This window comes from Solea solea, chromosome 7 (assembly GCF_958295425.1).
Source record: "Solea solea chromosome 7, fSolSol10.1, whole genome shotgun sequence".
Classification (NCBI taxonomy): domain Eukaryota; kingdom Metazoa; phylum Chordata; class Actinopteri; order Pleuronectiformes; family Soleidae; genus Solea; species Solea solea.
The window spans coordinates 10,032,926-10,049,457 of record NC_081140.1 but is presented as its reverse complement, the minus strand read 5'-3'; the positions used below and the strand labels follow the sequence as shown (position 1 = coordinate 10,049,457).

The 16,532-nt window shown below is 40.8% G+C and overlaps 1 protein-coding gene across 7 annotated transcripts in view; it reads right to left on the bottom strand.

Annotated features, from left to right (window-relative positions):
- The window catches only part of kirrel3b (kirre like nephrin family adhesion molecule 3b), a 146,127-nt gene that overhangs the window by 6,841 nt on the left and 122,754 nt on the right, over positions 1-16,532 (bottom strand). For 4 of the 7 annotated variants that reach the window (XM_058633959.1, XM_058633963.1, XM_058633964.1 and 1 more), the window contains exons 8-12: positions 11,181-11,329; positions 10,967-11,094; positions 10,356-10,482; positions 3,173-3,273; positions 1,300-1,510 (exon numbers count right to left, since the gene is read on the bottom strand). In XM_058633959.1, coding sequence (XP_058489942.1) covers positions 1,300-1,510; positions 3,173-3,273; positions 10,356-10,482; positions 10,967-11,094; positions 11,181-11,329 — 716 coding nt within the window. The remainder of the gene's footprint in view (positions 1-1,299; positions 1,511-3,172; positions 3,274-10,355; positions 10,483-10,966; positions 11,095-11,180; positions 11,330-16,532) is intronic. The other 3 variants (XM_058633965.1, XM_058633961.1, XM_058633962.1) reach the window with 1 other exon arrangement.

Here is a 16,532-nt window from a genome sequence, read left to right as displayed (position 1 = left end):
AGTTGCGGATTGTGGTTGGGGTTCGGCATTAACTGGTTATGGTCTAGGTCAGGAAGTCAATGTTTGTGTGTGTGTGTGTGTGTGTGTTTCTCACAAAAGCTGCATCATCTGTTTCAGTGAAGTGACCTCTTCTTGAACTGTGACTGTCCACCAGTCTGATGGCTTGTGCAGTAAAAGCACAACTTATTCCAGTTTCTTTCTAAAGTCCATTTGTTGCAGTACATTATGCACAAATGCCGTGGTCACTTTTTCTCTTTCCCACCACAAGCACCCACAAGTCTTCTTGTCTGTCCATCTTTTCTGGCTTTTCCAGTCATGGAAGATATAATCCATTTAATCTCATTAGGTTAATTTGACATTAACCCTCAGCTTCAAGTCGGTACAGTAAATATAAACATGCATAATTGCCAGAGGAAAAAAAAAAATACCCTGAACTATATGTCCATGTAACAACTTGAAATTCAATTTAATGAAAACTAATTAACAAAGCTTTTGCTGTCAGTGCCAGATAAACATTTTCCGACTAATATCATCTCATTACCCTACTGTCTAATAATTTTTAATATACACTCATTTTGACAAATAGAAGCATTTCACTAAGGGCTTTTATTTTCATTGAGTGGAGTGAAAGAGAGTGTGCATTTGTTCAGACATAATCATCATGTTTGTGTGTTTCTGCAATAAATATTGCACAACCACAACCAAAAGGAGATTAAACCTGCAGGCACACATCTATATGCTGCTCCAACATCGAAAGTGCTCATTAAAGTATGCTTTAATGAGGACCTGAGTTACCAGCCCACATTTATGACCTTCTTGCATTTTAGACAAATGCAAAACAACTGAGTGCTCTGCCTACACCATTAAAGCCTATTTAATGTCTTCATTGATCAATGTCACGTTCACAAAAGCAGCTTATAATTTATCATTTTCAATAAGTAAATGGAAAACAGCCTTCCCCAACAATGGACGGGAAAATTCAAGGATATAAAGTTGCAATTTTTGAACCTTAATGCTTCACTTTTACATAAAATAGGCAGTGGGCACAATATACGGCAGGTTCACACAAACTGGTCATCGGTCATCGTCGCATGTAGTGTTCATCAAAAGCTTCAGATTATGCACACTGCACTTACTTGCACACACAGAAGCACATTTACCTACCAATACACTGATTCCAGTGTACAGAGTATACGCGTAAGTGCAAGCACTCTGATTAGGAACACCACGGCTCTTTCACGTCTTATCACAAACCACAAAACCACCGTCACGTGACTTGAAGAAGAGAACCTGTCGAACCTTGGCTCCCACCTTGTTCCTTAAGGCGTATGATCTCGGTGTCGGAGCCGAAGCTGTTCCACGCGGTGCAGTTGTAGATGGTCTGGAAGTCAGCCGGCACGATGTTACTCATGGTCAGTGTTGAGATGACGCCTTCTTCTGTGGTGACCGTTTCTACAGTGTAGCGGCCAGATGTTCCCGACTCCAGCACGGTTTCCTTCCATGACCACGCCTGATGAGACACAAAAGACAAAGAAATGTGCTGAGTAATGCTTTTTGACCACGAGATGCACTGCAGACGACTGAGGCGTTAGTGCCCAGTGACACAAAGGCAAATGCTGGGGAAGATGTGGTGAAGGGCCGTTTTAAGAGGAGATGGCGACCAGTTTTAAGACAGGCTTTGCTCGTTTACATGTCGATGTGTGTGACTGACACTTCTCACACTTTGATTAAATTTGAGCAAAAGCAACCCCTCCCTCCAAAGGAAAAACAAAACAAAAACAAAGCCCATACTGACTTTCAAATTTTCCCTTTAGTGCAAATTAATCTAATGATAAGCATCATTCATTTTCTTATTCATGTTCTTACTCGGCTTACGGTAAAGCACCGCGGTGTCTCGGTGAAGCTGCTCGCACGGCTGTAGATTCTTAGTCTTATGGGGTAAAATAGGTTCAGTAAGCATTAAATATGCATACGAAGTTATAAAAGGTGCTTTTTTAGTAAACATAAAAGGTGCATTAAAAGCTATTTTCATAGGCCACAGCTTTTGCCTTTGCTTTGTGGCTAGAATCTGTTTCTCATCACTCTCATTGCAAAAAGACTGTGTGCACGTTCTAAATTAGAGTCAGAGACAGTCTCTACACTTGTACTCTCTTGCGTATATTGCGTATTGATTGTTCATTTAGACCAAATGCTTGTACAATGCATACGTTCAAATTTACATCAAATGAATAGACACTTTTATAAATATAAACAGAGAAAATAAGTTCATATTTAGTATAATGTCCTTAAGTGAAGTGATGTTGACATCTGTAATACATCTGCATGTGCTGGATTTATATATAGCATGTGCTACAGTATGATCATCTAATACATGCATTTGTTTAAGGCATCTTATTAAACAGGTATTTTACGACTATAGGGAGAAACACGTTGCTCCAATTTCTAAGGCATAACTGAGCAAAGACGTTCGACCGAAGATTAAAGGGTACTTACAGTTTAATACATTTTGCCTTGATTCAAGTCTTTTTTAATATAGAAATTTAATGTGTTGTGGAACTTGATTCTGAGAGTAGAAGTTGATTTTTATGACTATGCAAATGAATTTAACACAATCACCTTATTATGGTGAATGGTTTCACTATTCTTCATTAAATACTAAGAAACCAGGATAAACAGGGCCCTACAGTCTGGCCTCCACGGGCGCACCTCTCAAATAAAGCTGATATTAATGATGTTGCTAATTAATTCTGGACATCAACATAATAAAAGCCCGTTAGATGACAAAGTATGGCAATTAACCACATGCAGGTGCACACCTGCAAACACACACACACATGCATGCTTGGACACACACATATTAGTAATAAGCTCAAAGTGAGTTCAGAGAGTGGGTTGTTTTATACAAGGTCCATAAATTGTAACAGTATCAGCGCTAAGTGTGGTTAAATGAGAACCTAAGGGTTCATATACTGTAATTTTATAGTTACCTCTTTGTATGAAAACAAACAATGGACCAAATGCTATAAAAAAATCTTCCAGCCTTTTAATTTGCTGTCCGTGTGAAATAAACAGATCAGCAGGGTTTATTCAAAGTATATATAATATTTCAGACGGACAAAGGAATGAAAGGAATACAAAAAGATGAGATCAGACAAAATAATAGTGTACTCACAATACGATCTGGTGGTGGTGTACTGCGAATGAAACACTTGATCTGCCCTTTCTCTCCATGCAAAGCTTGCTGAGTCTGTGTGCTGGAGATGGTCGGTGGTCCTGAAAGACAAAAGTAATACGAAAAAAAGTTTGAAGATGAGTCATAGAGACTGAAACATGATGATTAAATTCATTTTTTAGTTTCAGGTCATATGACAATTCTGTTCAATTGAGCTCTTGTGGTACATTATGTTGTAATCGCTCCCCTGTTCCATGCAGTAACACCTGAAGTGTTCGGTAATTCAGGTCTCTTGGGGAAAATTGTATTGCGGTGCAGTGTGACCATGCCTCATCCCTTGGTACAATCTCGTCAAGGACACACCAGGACTGAACGAAGGGCACGAGTGGGGGCTTGAACCTCATTCTGGATAAAGAAATTGTTGATTTATGGCTGGTTTGATTTCTCCCACTGAGATAAATGTGGCTGGAAAGAGCTGCAGCATTTCTTTAGAGTGTAATCAGGACTACACAGACGGAAAGAGAAAAATGCCATTGTGGGAAGATAATACCTTTGTCGTAGTTTTTCACCTCAATCAATTTGCTTGCAGCAGGTTCGACCCCTCAACCAGAATGTCAGAAAATAACTGAACAGCCTCAGTCGCGACAACCAAAAAATGCACAAACCAAGACATAGCAATATGTTATCCTTTATTATTTATACTTTTTTTTTATTGATCCGTTATATAACCAAATATTTTACAGCGTCTGAAATGGCCTTTGAGCCAGCACGTGTTAAACCTTGGTCAGGCTACAAGATCTCATCTGACAAGGGCAGCTCAGCTTAAACGACTGGTCTGCCTGCCATCTGGTCTGGGGGCTGTTCACACCAGGTGACGCCACTAATATAAAGACACATGACCCAGTTCTGTCTTTGAAGTGTATTTTCCCTTTTGATTCTAAAGAGCTCACTGCTGTAAAGCATTGCCCGATATACATTTCTGTCAAATTACGAAAACTTGTGCAGTACCTGTTCAATATGTGGCTGTTTTTGTGTGTATTCTTGGTTTGTTTGAGTGGTATACTGTGTGAGAGGGGGTGGAAAGAAGGCGGCAGATTTATGTCAAAAGTCGTGAGATCAGTGAAATGTGCTCACGAGCAAATGATACTATTGCACGTGCGCAGATATTAACATCGTGAGCCAAATATAGGTTAAACAACCGAGAGCAGTTCAGACAGCTGTGAGTGAGTGAAGTGCTAAATTATGATTGGTCACTTTCAGTGTGATCACACCCAGTAAAAACTTCTTGTATTCGATTGACAGCTATCACTACAAGACATCCGGATCAGAGAGGACCCTCAGCCTGAAGCAGAGAATTTATGTTCATAAAATGGCTCTGACGAGAACTCATATTGAAGCATGTGTTTGATGTTATTTTTAATTAAATAACCTTGCATGTTGTTAATGTAATGAGTAGGAGCTTGTTATATCCGCACGTGGAGTAAAATTATTTCGACTTCAATCTGATGCCATATGGAAGCGTCTTTTTTGACAGATACGTTTCGCATTATCTCTTGCATTTCTATGGTGGCCCTGAGAACTCAACGGAAAAAGCAAAAGCACTTTACTGCTCTGAGAACAACCAAGTGTCTTCGTCAGCTCGACTTCGGTGATATCTCCCAGAAAGCCAGCAGAACATCTGAAAACATAAGCCATTACAAAGCACATGTTTGGCCTATCAAGGATTTAATTTGCTGCAAACACTGGCTTAATGAGTTCATTTAAAATTCATTTTGGGTAATAAGGCTACCACGGTCAGGGACTGTGGAGAGAAAACATATGGATTTGTGTTGCTTGTCACCAATCTAACAGCTGAAGAATCAATACATCTTCACTCAACTAAGAGTTTTCGTCGCACATAGTGACATCATCTCTCCTCGATCCTGCATGTGTTTACAAGCGAAGCTAAGAGCTAGGATTAATGCAGTACACAAGCGGAGGTTTTCATCTAGATATTTAATGCTACTTGGAAAAGGGCCTTTGAAAATCAAACATTAAGGTTAAGAATGTAGGTTTGAGGTTGTGGCAAGTGAGGCAGTTTCTTGATTAGTAAAACAACACCCTTCCCTGCCAACTTCCCTCACACTCCTGCTCTCTGCCATTTCTCTGACGATACATAATTGCAGTTTATTACCTGTCTCTTATTAAAATGAATTAGCATTTTAATGAGAGATTGCCAGATGGCGTCTTGGTGTGCTACGAGAGGATGCTGGAAAGCCGCTGCTGCAGAATGAATGGAGCAGCCAATTCAAGAAGAAAATGTAATGAAATTCTTTTCCTCTAGTTTTGCTGATTTGCCGACATGGAGTAACGTTGTGAATGCAGCATGTACAGAGGGGTCAGCGCTTTAGTTCATAACAGGACGTGCGCATGTGTGATGTGTGCATGTATTACCTTGTAATTACAAGATGATGTTGATGATTTATATGGGCTCGGCATAACAACGCGACCGCGCACTTGCAGGCTGTAAAAGGCCAGTGACACTGGCTGGGGAGGACCTATGTTATGAATCAGAGCTGCAAATGAGGAATATAATTAAATCGCTTTATCTCAGTGGCGCGGCCCCGGGTTGAAAGTGCGCGTATTTGTGTATATAAGTACATGTGGGTAGAAGAGGTGGGTGGCATTACAACATCAATGTTAGCAGCAGGGGAGGTAATCAAAAATGTTGGGTGCAATGTTTAGCTCATTTATCTGAGTAGGTGTCAACTCTGCAGTGGACATTGCAGTGTGATTACACAATATAAGTGTGGGTGTCAAAAGGCCGGGGCTCACATTTCCATTCTAAACTGAGGCATCTGCTTTGAGCGAAGGTTTGACATTTCCTGGCCACCACGAACCTGCTCTCTTGATTTATAAGTTTTCTCTATGCCATAAAAAGGAGCTGAAAACAGCTGCGGGGCACGGAAGAAAAATGTCTTGTATTGTCACTTTGGGCCAAATTCTTTCTCTGAGAGAAATCCATGGAACAGAGACACTGTCTGTTCTTGTTGTGAATGTGTCGACAAGTTAAATAAACAAAGAAATGCAATTAAAGGTAAAGAGGACCATTTGTGTTTAGATACATACATATATATATATATATACACATATATATACATATATATATATATATACATTTAAACATCTCAACTAAATAATGTAATACAAAAGTAATAACAATACAGACAAAGAGAAGTTTTGCTGTCGCTGTCATGATGTGTTCATAAGAGAGAAGAGCCATCTGAAACAATATGGTTAATGGTGCTCTTTCTTGTTATCAGTACACTGCTGCTCTACGCACATACAGTATGTGTTAGTGCAAGACTGGGTGAGAATGATTGCATCTTATGTTAGGGTAATGTACCGGCTATTTTACTTCAGACACTATATCACATTAGCAGTGATGGTGTCTGAGTGGATGAGGAGGTGTTATCATGAATAATTTTTATCTTCATCCCTAACTGGCCAATGGAGGAAGCCATTACATTTAACATCCACACAAACACACACTTTACTACCCTGAATACTTTACCTCATGTGCCTGCTTTGGCTCAGTCCATCATTACCACAGGGGACCAGACGGTATTTTCTCACCATCAAATGTCAGACATAGTTTTGCTTACGTTCTATCGTAGAATGCATCGACAGTAACAGCACAGGACAGAAACACACACACACACACACACACACACAGCTTCATCCAAGTTTGCAACTTCTGACAGAAAACACCATTTCAGAATGACAATGAGACATGACTTCATGTCCTCAAAGGTCAGCAGCAAAAACAATACATTATTAAATCACTGCCAATGAAAATATACAGAATGTGTGAAAGTTAGAAATATAATGTTCACTGAGCAGGTAACTTCTCATCTTAATGTCTGAGCTGTGAGTTTCTATGGCTAGTTCACTTCAAGCTGGCATTACTCCAATGATTATTATTGATGTAAAATGATGTTTGATGTGCTAACTATGTTTTTTTCTACACTCCCTTTCCATTTCACTGAATGTGCTTAAGAAACATTTTCAACCATCATCCCACCCCGTGGTCAAGAACTGTAAAAAGAAAACTTGGGGAGCTGTTGATCTCAAAGCACACATACGCCTCTAAATGAATTATTCTGCTAGAAAACCTGCACAACGAGCTATTTAAAAATAGTGAGGGAATACATTAAGCACATTTAAAAGAATAAAAAAAAAAACACTTGATGAATTATGTCTGAGCAGAGCAGAGTCAGTTAATGTGACAGGTACTCATAACAGGAAAAGTGAGTTCAAAGTCTCCCACAAAGTCTAACAGATCATATCTTGCTATACTTACATTTAATTGGTCAGATGAATTTTGCTGCATCTTAAATGTAGTTTCCCCCTCATTAATTTGCACTTGCCTTTCTTATACAATGTCATTACTAGTATAAAGAAGACTGGAATGCTAATTAGCCACGTACATAAAAGCTGCCTCGAAAGAGAAACGGCAGAGAGAAAAAAGATCTATAACAACCAGTGCTCTGTGGGATATTGGCGTTTTCCTCCATCCCTCCCTTTTCCTATTGTGGAAATGGGTTTTCTCTCCTCAGGCTGCCCAAGTACTGTGTGTGTCATTATATATATATATCTATATCTATATATATAAAGATATATATATATATATATATATATATATATACACACACATTGCTTTGCCCAAAGACATATAAACACTCACAAATGGTGACTGGACAGACAGACTCACACATGTGGGTATATTAATTAATATGTATTACATCTATTTATGGTCCTTGTGCATACACAAGCTAAATCCTTTCAAGCATGTCGGATAAATCCTCTCAATTCCAACTTTTGCAGGACTGTGTAAAAAAAAAAGAAGAAGCCATGCATATATATTTGTATGGTATATAGATAATCACGCGCATGGATTTGCACAGTCCCTCCCACCCCCCCCCCCGCTCCCCCCTTTACATGAAGCCACTTGACAGATATGATGCAAATAAGATGCTGAGGAGCTTTGCATTCGCAAAATGTTTGACTAGGGGAAGGCACTATGTAGCCATTAGTGATTTAAACACAAACTGTCTCCCCTGCTAGCTGTTTGATTATAATTAAATTACATTCTTCCCCAGGGAAGGTAGAAAGCCTCATGTCTATGTGGTAAACCACAGTGGGAGCCGGTGACACACAACGCCAGCGAGGAGCGAGACGGAAGAATGACAAATTATGAACACATGTAATTTAAATGATGTGCATTAAGGAATTGTGAGATCACTGCGGGGAAAATAAACAGCAGAAAGACACTCGAATGTGCAGCAGACAGTGTAAAATCATGATTAATCTAAATATGCACAGCGTTGCCTGAAATGTTACAGTATCGTAGTCACGCCCTATTAAAAGCCGCGCTTCTGTTATGCTATGTATTCATTGACATAATCATTTGAGTTCTGCTGACTGCGAGTGAAGTTTCGCCTTGAGGCTGGTGAAGAGCACTCTGGCTTATAGGACAGTGTATGATCTTTGAGTCCTTGCCCACTCATGCCGCCACTTTACCCGCAGTGTTTGCACTTTCACAAGTCCGACAATCTGATTTCGCCTAAAAGACTGCAGCAAGAAATGTCTCATAACCACTCTTGTGGTTTAAGGAAAAAATTAAATAAATTACATTTATGATAATGGTAAAATAAAGACGACATTTGAATGTCAAATACCAATTCAGGCAGCGATGTGTTGCAAAAGAGAGGAGGAAAAATATAAAAACATTACAAATGACTAGAAGTCATCCCGGACTCGCATGAATTACTTCTGCAGAGAGAAAGTAAAGATGCTAGAGTTGTGCGGCGTTATAACCTTATTAAAACAATCCATCTTCATTCTAGCATGGTATCTTTTTTGAAAACAGCACCATCTCCATAGTTACACGAGCAGGAAACAAGATGCGTGAAAACAAACTGGCACACTGGATATTATGCATTCAGCGTGCACATAAAGGCTGCGGGAAGGATGCCAGTGCAGGTTGATCTCCACAGAATTGGAGACAACAGCATTAGTCACGATTATGCCGTATGTGTAACTGAGTTCCTCACTGAGATGGAAGGGGGGGCGGGGGGGCCTGGATTCCCTGGCTGTTATTTAATTTCTGCATTTATTTAAAAAAAATCTTTACACATGGTGTCCCTGGTCTTCAGGGACCCATGCCCTGCATGTTTCAGACGTTTAGACAGCAGCTTATCATCAAGCTCTGCAGAATTACCCATTCATTTGAATCCGGGCAGGGGTCCACGAGGACCAGGATTGAGACACACTGTGCTACATGGTCTGTCTTCATCTCCAAAATCAGCATCCGTGTTGCTTACAGGCAATCTCTTCTGTCAAAATGTGTAACGACACCTTGTCAGCATTTTGTCTCTGTATTCTCTTGCCAGCATCTTAAAAATTCTCACTGCATTTTTGTTTTATTTATTAGTCTTCGTTTTTTTTGTTTTTTTTTTTACTTTGGCCCATGTTTCTTTCACATGGACATGAGGGAAACTAATAGTCATGTAAATCCCATAGCTACAAACCTCTGCCACATCAAAGCATGCTCCCTGAATATCAAGCACTGATAATGAAGTAATTTGTTTGAGACTTGCCAGGTCTCCCACCAAGGCTGGTATTCATTACTCAGTCAGTGCCTCAGAGTAGGCAGCGTCCCTGTTACTCATGCAGAATATAATTAGCATAGAAGTACATATCACCTGTTTATTAAATGTGTGACCATACCCGGAAAAGACTAAGGTGACTGTTGATTAAACAGCTTTCATCTTTATCAGTATAATGAATTTACATGCACACACCAGGTGCCACACCATTGTGGTGTGTGTGTGTGTGTGTGTGTGCGCATGTGAAGGCTTGTCATTTGCTCCTGCTTGTTTGGTAAAGTTAACAATATCACTAAGAAACTGTTCTACCACAAAAAAAGACAACACAGAAGCACAGAACTAAATCATCAAATACAGTTGGAAATTGTATAGCAAGGGAAACTGTTGTAAACCACAGAGGAAGCAGAATACTGACTCCTGAAGAGAACGGCTTTGTTCTTGCCCCCCATTGACCCCAGACCGTAAGATTCCGTATGCACATGCATCATCTTTGTGTGTGTCTGTTTGAAAGTCATATCAATAATACAGCTTACCATTCACAGTGAGAGAAACCTCCTTCTCCCCTGCTCCTACACGGGGAACCACAGCACGGCAAACATATTTCCCAGCATCCTCCTGTCTCACAGATTTCAGTGTCAGGAGGTTCTCATTGCTCAGAACCTGTGGGAGGGGGGGGAGAAAAAGGCAAAGATCATCAAATGAATTGACAGCAATGGCACCTTTGCATTTAAAAGAGCAACAAGCCAGGGCTATGGGGGAAAAAATGAAGGCAGCGCATGGACTATTTAATACCTTAAAGGGCACCTCTCCTCAATTATTAAAATCCAATTTAGGGCCTGAGCTCAGAGGACTGAAGAGGTTGGATTCTTTCATGTTGACAAAACGAGGTGAAAACGCGCCTGAATTTGCGGATCAAATCAAGAGATCTCTTGAGAGTGGGTCACCAAGAGACTGGGACTGCAAAAGCTTTAATTTCAAAACATATGGCCATGACAAAAAAATTACGACTAGAAACTGCCTAGTGTACCTTAAATGTTGTGGACATAAACCATTGTAATTGTAAGTCTCAATAAGAGGTTTTTTTTTACGAGATCTCTCAATCTTTTCAACGCCGTTGCAGCTGATTACAAATCAGTGTACTCACCACACCAGATCCCCTCTTCATCCACACTATGGTAAGAGACGGATTGCCTGTCCAAGCACAGTTGAACACAGCATCAGATCCCAGGTCCACTTGCAAAGACTGAGGCTCTGCAGCCATGCGGGGGCCAACTGTAAAAATAAACTTGTGTTAACTGCCTACAGTTCACATCTAGTGAAGCAAAAATATGAAGAGTATCACTAAATCAGCCACTCACAGTATACATCCACATTGCGGCTGATGTTGGTGCTGCCAAGAGGGTTGGTAACCTCGCAAGAAACAGGTTCCGTAAAGAAGGAGTGGTCCACAGTCACCTCATACGTGTCTCCAGAGACCTCCTTGATTATACTCCCTCCTTTGGCCCACCTGGTGTGAGGATTAGAAAGCAGAGAATAGAGAGACAGGGAGAAATGGGGAAAGAAATGAAGAAGAAGGGGGGAAAGAAGCATTACGACAGGTTTTCACACCTCCTTATGTCAATAGCTTCCCTCTGTGTGAATAAATCATCATTCTGGGGCAGCTTTTTCTGTGCTGGCTTCAGCAAAATTTTTGTGGCAGCCTTCCATGCTGTGACAAGCTCCCCGGCGACTCACAGCAGACAGCACGTTCCTCATTATGACAGGCAAAGAGTGCAGCACAGGGTGCCAGCTAAGAAAAACAAATCACAGAATGACAAATGGTTTGCTCCTCCACCTTTGAAGATGTTGGTTGAGATGTACTGTATTTGCGCACACAACAGCTGATGTTAATAAATTGACACGGGATCACATGAGGAACATCTGTTTGTGTTGGTGAGTGACAGCTTCTGTGACGGGGATACAGACACTCTCCGAGCGCTTAGGCGGTATATGTTCGTGATGACTCTGGCTCTGTGTGATGTGGACTGCTGTGCTGTTTCAAAAGACAAGGCCCATTTATAAAAGAGAAGTAAAGGCGCCCATGGACGCCGTGGGTCTCTTTGGGAAATGTGGACAGTGCTGTGGGACATCCTGTGCATCATGCATCCTAACATTGCCATCCTCTGCAGCAGAGTTGTCGCTGCATGCTGATGAGGCAAGTGAAAACAATGACAATGTCTACATGGTATGTTCCTGCCAGTACTGGGAGCAGTTTTCACAGTTTTCACAGAAAAAAGGGGAAGCTCATTTGTTTCAGAATGACTAAACGGTCCCCATGCTTGACTTAAATGCTATCATTTAAATGAGAACAGATTACCTTGTTCAGTCATTAAGTGTAGTAGAATTCTAATTGGGTTTCATTGGTATTTTTTGGAGCTTTTGTTTTGTTTGTGAACAACAGAGTTGTGTCCTTGTGTGGCAAGGACACCACACTTTTTTTTTGTCTTTCAGCTGCTCCCTCCCCAGGGGTCGCCACAGTGGATGATCCACACTTTTGATTTGGCAGCGATTTCCTGACACAACCCCCTCGTGGCTGGGGTCAATTTGCAGTGCCCAATTAACAATGAGTAATGGGGATTGGGTACCTTGCTCAGGGGTGTCCCAGCTCTTGACCTGGTGGGGACTTGAACCGGCAATCCTTTGGTCACAAGTCAAGTTCTCTTTAGCTTGTCTAACAAATGTCTTAGCGACGACATTGTACAAAATACATAATTATGTCCAAATATTTAAGATGCAGACTTGCACCAAAAGTAAGTCGATAGTGAAAATATCATTATGAATGTCTCCGCCTCTGTTTGTATGAAGGCAACAACGATGATGATGTTGTTGTTATTAATTACACTGGTGACTGTTGTAGTGATCATAATAATGATGATTATGATAAAAAGGATGACAACAATAATGATCATGATAATGATGATGATGATGATGATGTGAACTTTCGTTCACATTATAAAAGTGATAAGGGCTCGGAACTAACTAACTAACTTTTAAACATTTCACAGACAAGTCAAGACTATAAAGCAGGGGTGTTACTCTCATTGTAAGTCAGGAGCCACGTACAGAGCAGTGGGCCGGACGAGTACAATAATAGCCCAATAAACTATAAACAACAAGAACTCCAATGTTTTCCCTTTGTTTTACATTTAATGGCTCTTTGCACAATGACAACACCTGAAAATGTTATGCTTAAGTTTACCATTTACACGTGTGCACTGCAACGTACAGATCACAGTGGATCTACAAAGGTACACAGCATTTGGTCGCAGGTATCTGGAAGTAAAATATCTAGTATTTCACATATGATTAGAACGTGTCAAGATCTAGAAATTATTCTATATGCAGTATTCCTGAAACTAAAGTAGTAATAAAAAATGCAACCCCAGGGGACAAATTACGAATTACTGTATTATTTTTTTATTATCTTCAATGTAGTGTTAACTCTCCTGCTCTTCTTCTGGACAGTGGTTGGGGAGGTATTATTACGTCCAGGGCTGGAGCTGTGGCTGCACCAGGTTAACACCCTTACTTCTATAGGGGATGAACAGGCGGACACTCTGTTGATATGAAAGAGTCTCTCAACACAACACATATTTACCCCACTTCATAGGGACAAATGCTAACTCTGGCCATACACTGGCTTCTCTCTCTTCACACACACATACACAGCGCTGCTTGTTCACTCTCTCTGCCTGCATGTACACTTGCCCAGCTCCTAACCCTTAGAACACACGGCATTTCGGCTGCTTCTTTCCATTACTATGTTTAAATGTATATACAGAGGGTATAAAATGTGCAATATAGAGTGTCTCATATCCTTTTTTCAGCACAACCTATGCAATCTGATAAAAGAAAAAAACTAATTTTCACCAATTATATAAACGCATCTGAGCAAAAAGTACTCAAAAAATTTAAAATCGGAGTGACATTTGGAAATACGTCACAGTTCAAAGTTCCCTTGGCTAATTTTTGTGAACAAAAACAAAAGAAAAACAGTCTATTTTGTGACTTCTGCACAATTATTGCTACTTTATATCACTACTAAATGAATGATAACACATAAGAACTCAAAACCCCCCACATTTTTTAAAGCCTGAATATGTGACCTATAAACACACGCCCCCAGGATGTCCATATAAGGAGTTGTGTATTATTACCATGGGTGCACAAGGGGTTGAAGGGGCCGCATCATTCTTACAACAGTAGTTTACACAAATTCATTTTGCGGGCCAGATTGGACCTTCTGGTGGGCCCGTTCTGGCCCGCGGGCTGTACGTTTGACACCCCTGCTATAAAGGATGTGGTTTGAAATTTAAAATGTTTTTATAATATGGATAAAAAAAACACATTTCCACCTACACTTGTCTCGCTCATCCTGTCGGAGTTGTAACAGGATAGGCACAGATGTTTGGGCAGCCGGTTGCTCCTGAGTGGAGGATTTCGCTGCCAGGTTTGAGAGCCACTGACAGTGTTAAGAGGGAGCAGAGACAGAATGCCATCGTCTGCAGGGAGCATGAATGCTCGGTCGGTGTGCTGGTTCTTGTCCAAAAGCTGTGTCTAAACATAGCTTGCTCAAGGTAACACAAACACCTGCACTGCCTTAAGGGAGGTCAAGGGCTGGTGCAAGCTCACTCAGTAGCTGAGTCACTTTACACTGTTGTATCCTGTTCAGCGATTTGAATCAGACAAAGGGCGACACTCCGGTATGCTTGATACTCCCGCACTCAGTGTGTGCATGGTGCCTCTGTGGGTTCATGAGTGTGTGAACTAACACTGTTATAGTTAAACAAGTCGGCTTTGTTTTGTATTTGCGGAATGTGATTAAGGCAATAAAACAGTGACAATTAAATTAGACAAGTATCTGTGCCATCAGCAACAAGAGCCACAGTAAATCAGAGCCCACAGTTATTATCAGCATGGTTAAGCACAGCACAGTGTGCTTCCATTCTCCCAAACACGCATAATGAAAGTGATGACTACTGGATTTTCTGTGAAAAATAAAACACATACGCAGGGTTTATGCAGCATTATCATGCGGCCATTTTAACATGAACATACATTAAAGAGCACTCTGTCAAGGTGTTATACGTATATATATTAGGGCTGTCAAAGTTAAACACGTTAATCGCTGCGATTAATACAGCAGAGATTAACGCGGTTAACGCAAGTTGGTTTACTTGTGGTGTTTGCGCTGACCTCTGACATGAGAGGTCATACCTGCAGTCAGTCAGATGCTGCAGGAGAGACAGCGATAGTAGCTGAAGATGGAGAGAGGAGAGGAGGAGAGGGTTTGTTGGGCGGAAGGTTTCATTTTAAGAAGCTGACAAACGTTACCAGGGTGTCACGGCACAGTTTCTTGACAATGACAAAAAAAACAGATGTACGACTAATTGCTGAGACCTGCGCAAAGGAATTCCTCCACATTGCCAACGAGTGGAAAGTAAGTGGCAAACTAATCAGTCTCGGCGCTGATAGTGTCCGTTATATGCTGGCGGCTGCCTGGAGACTTCCGTTTGAACACCGACCCTGCGTGGCGTTCTCTCTCTTGACAAATGTGAATGTCTGAGTTTCTAAGGACATTCTCAGGTGGATTTATTTGTTGTGATGTTAACACATGTTCATGTCCTCCATGGAAGATGATAGGCCCGAGTCTCTTTGAGACCACATAGTTCTATGTGTAGTTCTGTGTTTAAAAAGACAGATACAATTAAACAATGGTGTCTGAAATGTGCCTGATGTCTGATTACTCGTTCATTTAGTCATTAGAAGGAAAGCAAACTTTTAATCGAGATCAGATTAACAAATTACGAAATATGCTATATTTTTCTTTAATCTGTATTTTAGATCCACTATTACTAATAAACAAGTCATTTGAGATGTTGCACGAAGCTCTATGTGCGTGTGTGTTCATACTGCAATGTGGTCCTGGAGATAGTGTGATTGTTATTCTATAGTAGCATCACAATCAAGATTAAGAGCAAGTTTAAGGAGATGTGTTGTCAAACTCATCCATCTACAACATCTATGAATGCTGAATCCACTGATATGAACATCTATTATTACTCCTGGGTAAACACATATAGTGCTCCCTTAAATAATTAAATTAACGCGTAAGCATCTACAATACTTTGCTGTTTTAAATTACTGTGGAAAAACAGAGTATCGTTGGCTTTTCCCTCACGCACTGGGAAGGACTGTAATGTTTGCTGCACTGCACTTTACACAAAGGAGGCGGTTTTGTTGTTGCGCTGGTTGAATACTGCAGACGAGGGACCGGATTTGCTTTCCTTCCTCTCTGGTGGGCTCTTGTTTGAATCTGAGAAAATCCTCTGTGTCTTCATCAGAAGCCGGTTGAGTGATTGCGGTGAATGCCAGTTAGCTACTATTATACAGTAAACGGTAATGAAGATGTGCCGACCCACTTGTCTCCATCCCTTGGAGTGTATTGGTTCCAAGAGAGACTGACTGAAACACATGTCATTCCCATTAGCTGCGCTCACTTCATTCACACTCTCAGCACCACTTTCATCCTCTCCTGCAGCCCCCACATCCACACAGATTCCTCTCCAGCGAAGGTCCGTGTGCATCAGGAACTACATCTTATTCCTCTTTTATGTTTAAAGCCAGATTTATTAAGACGATACAGCAATCAAAGGGTTGTAGACAGCAGA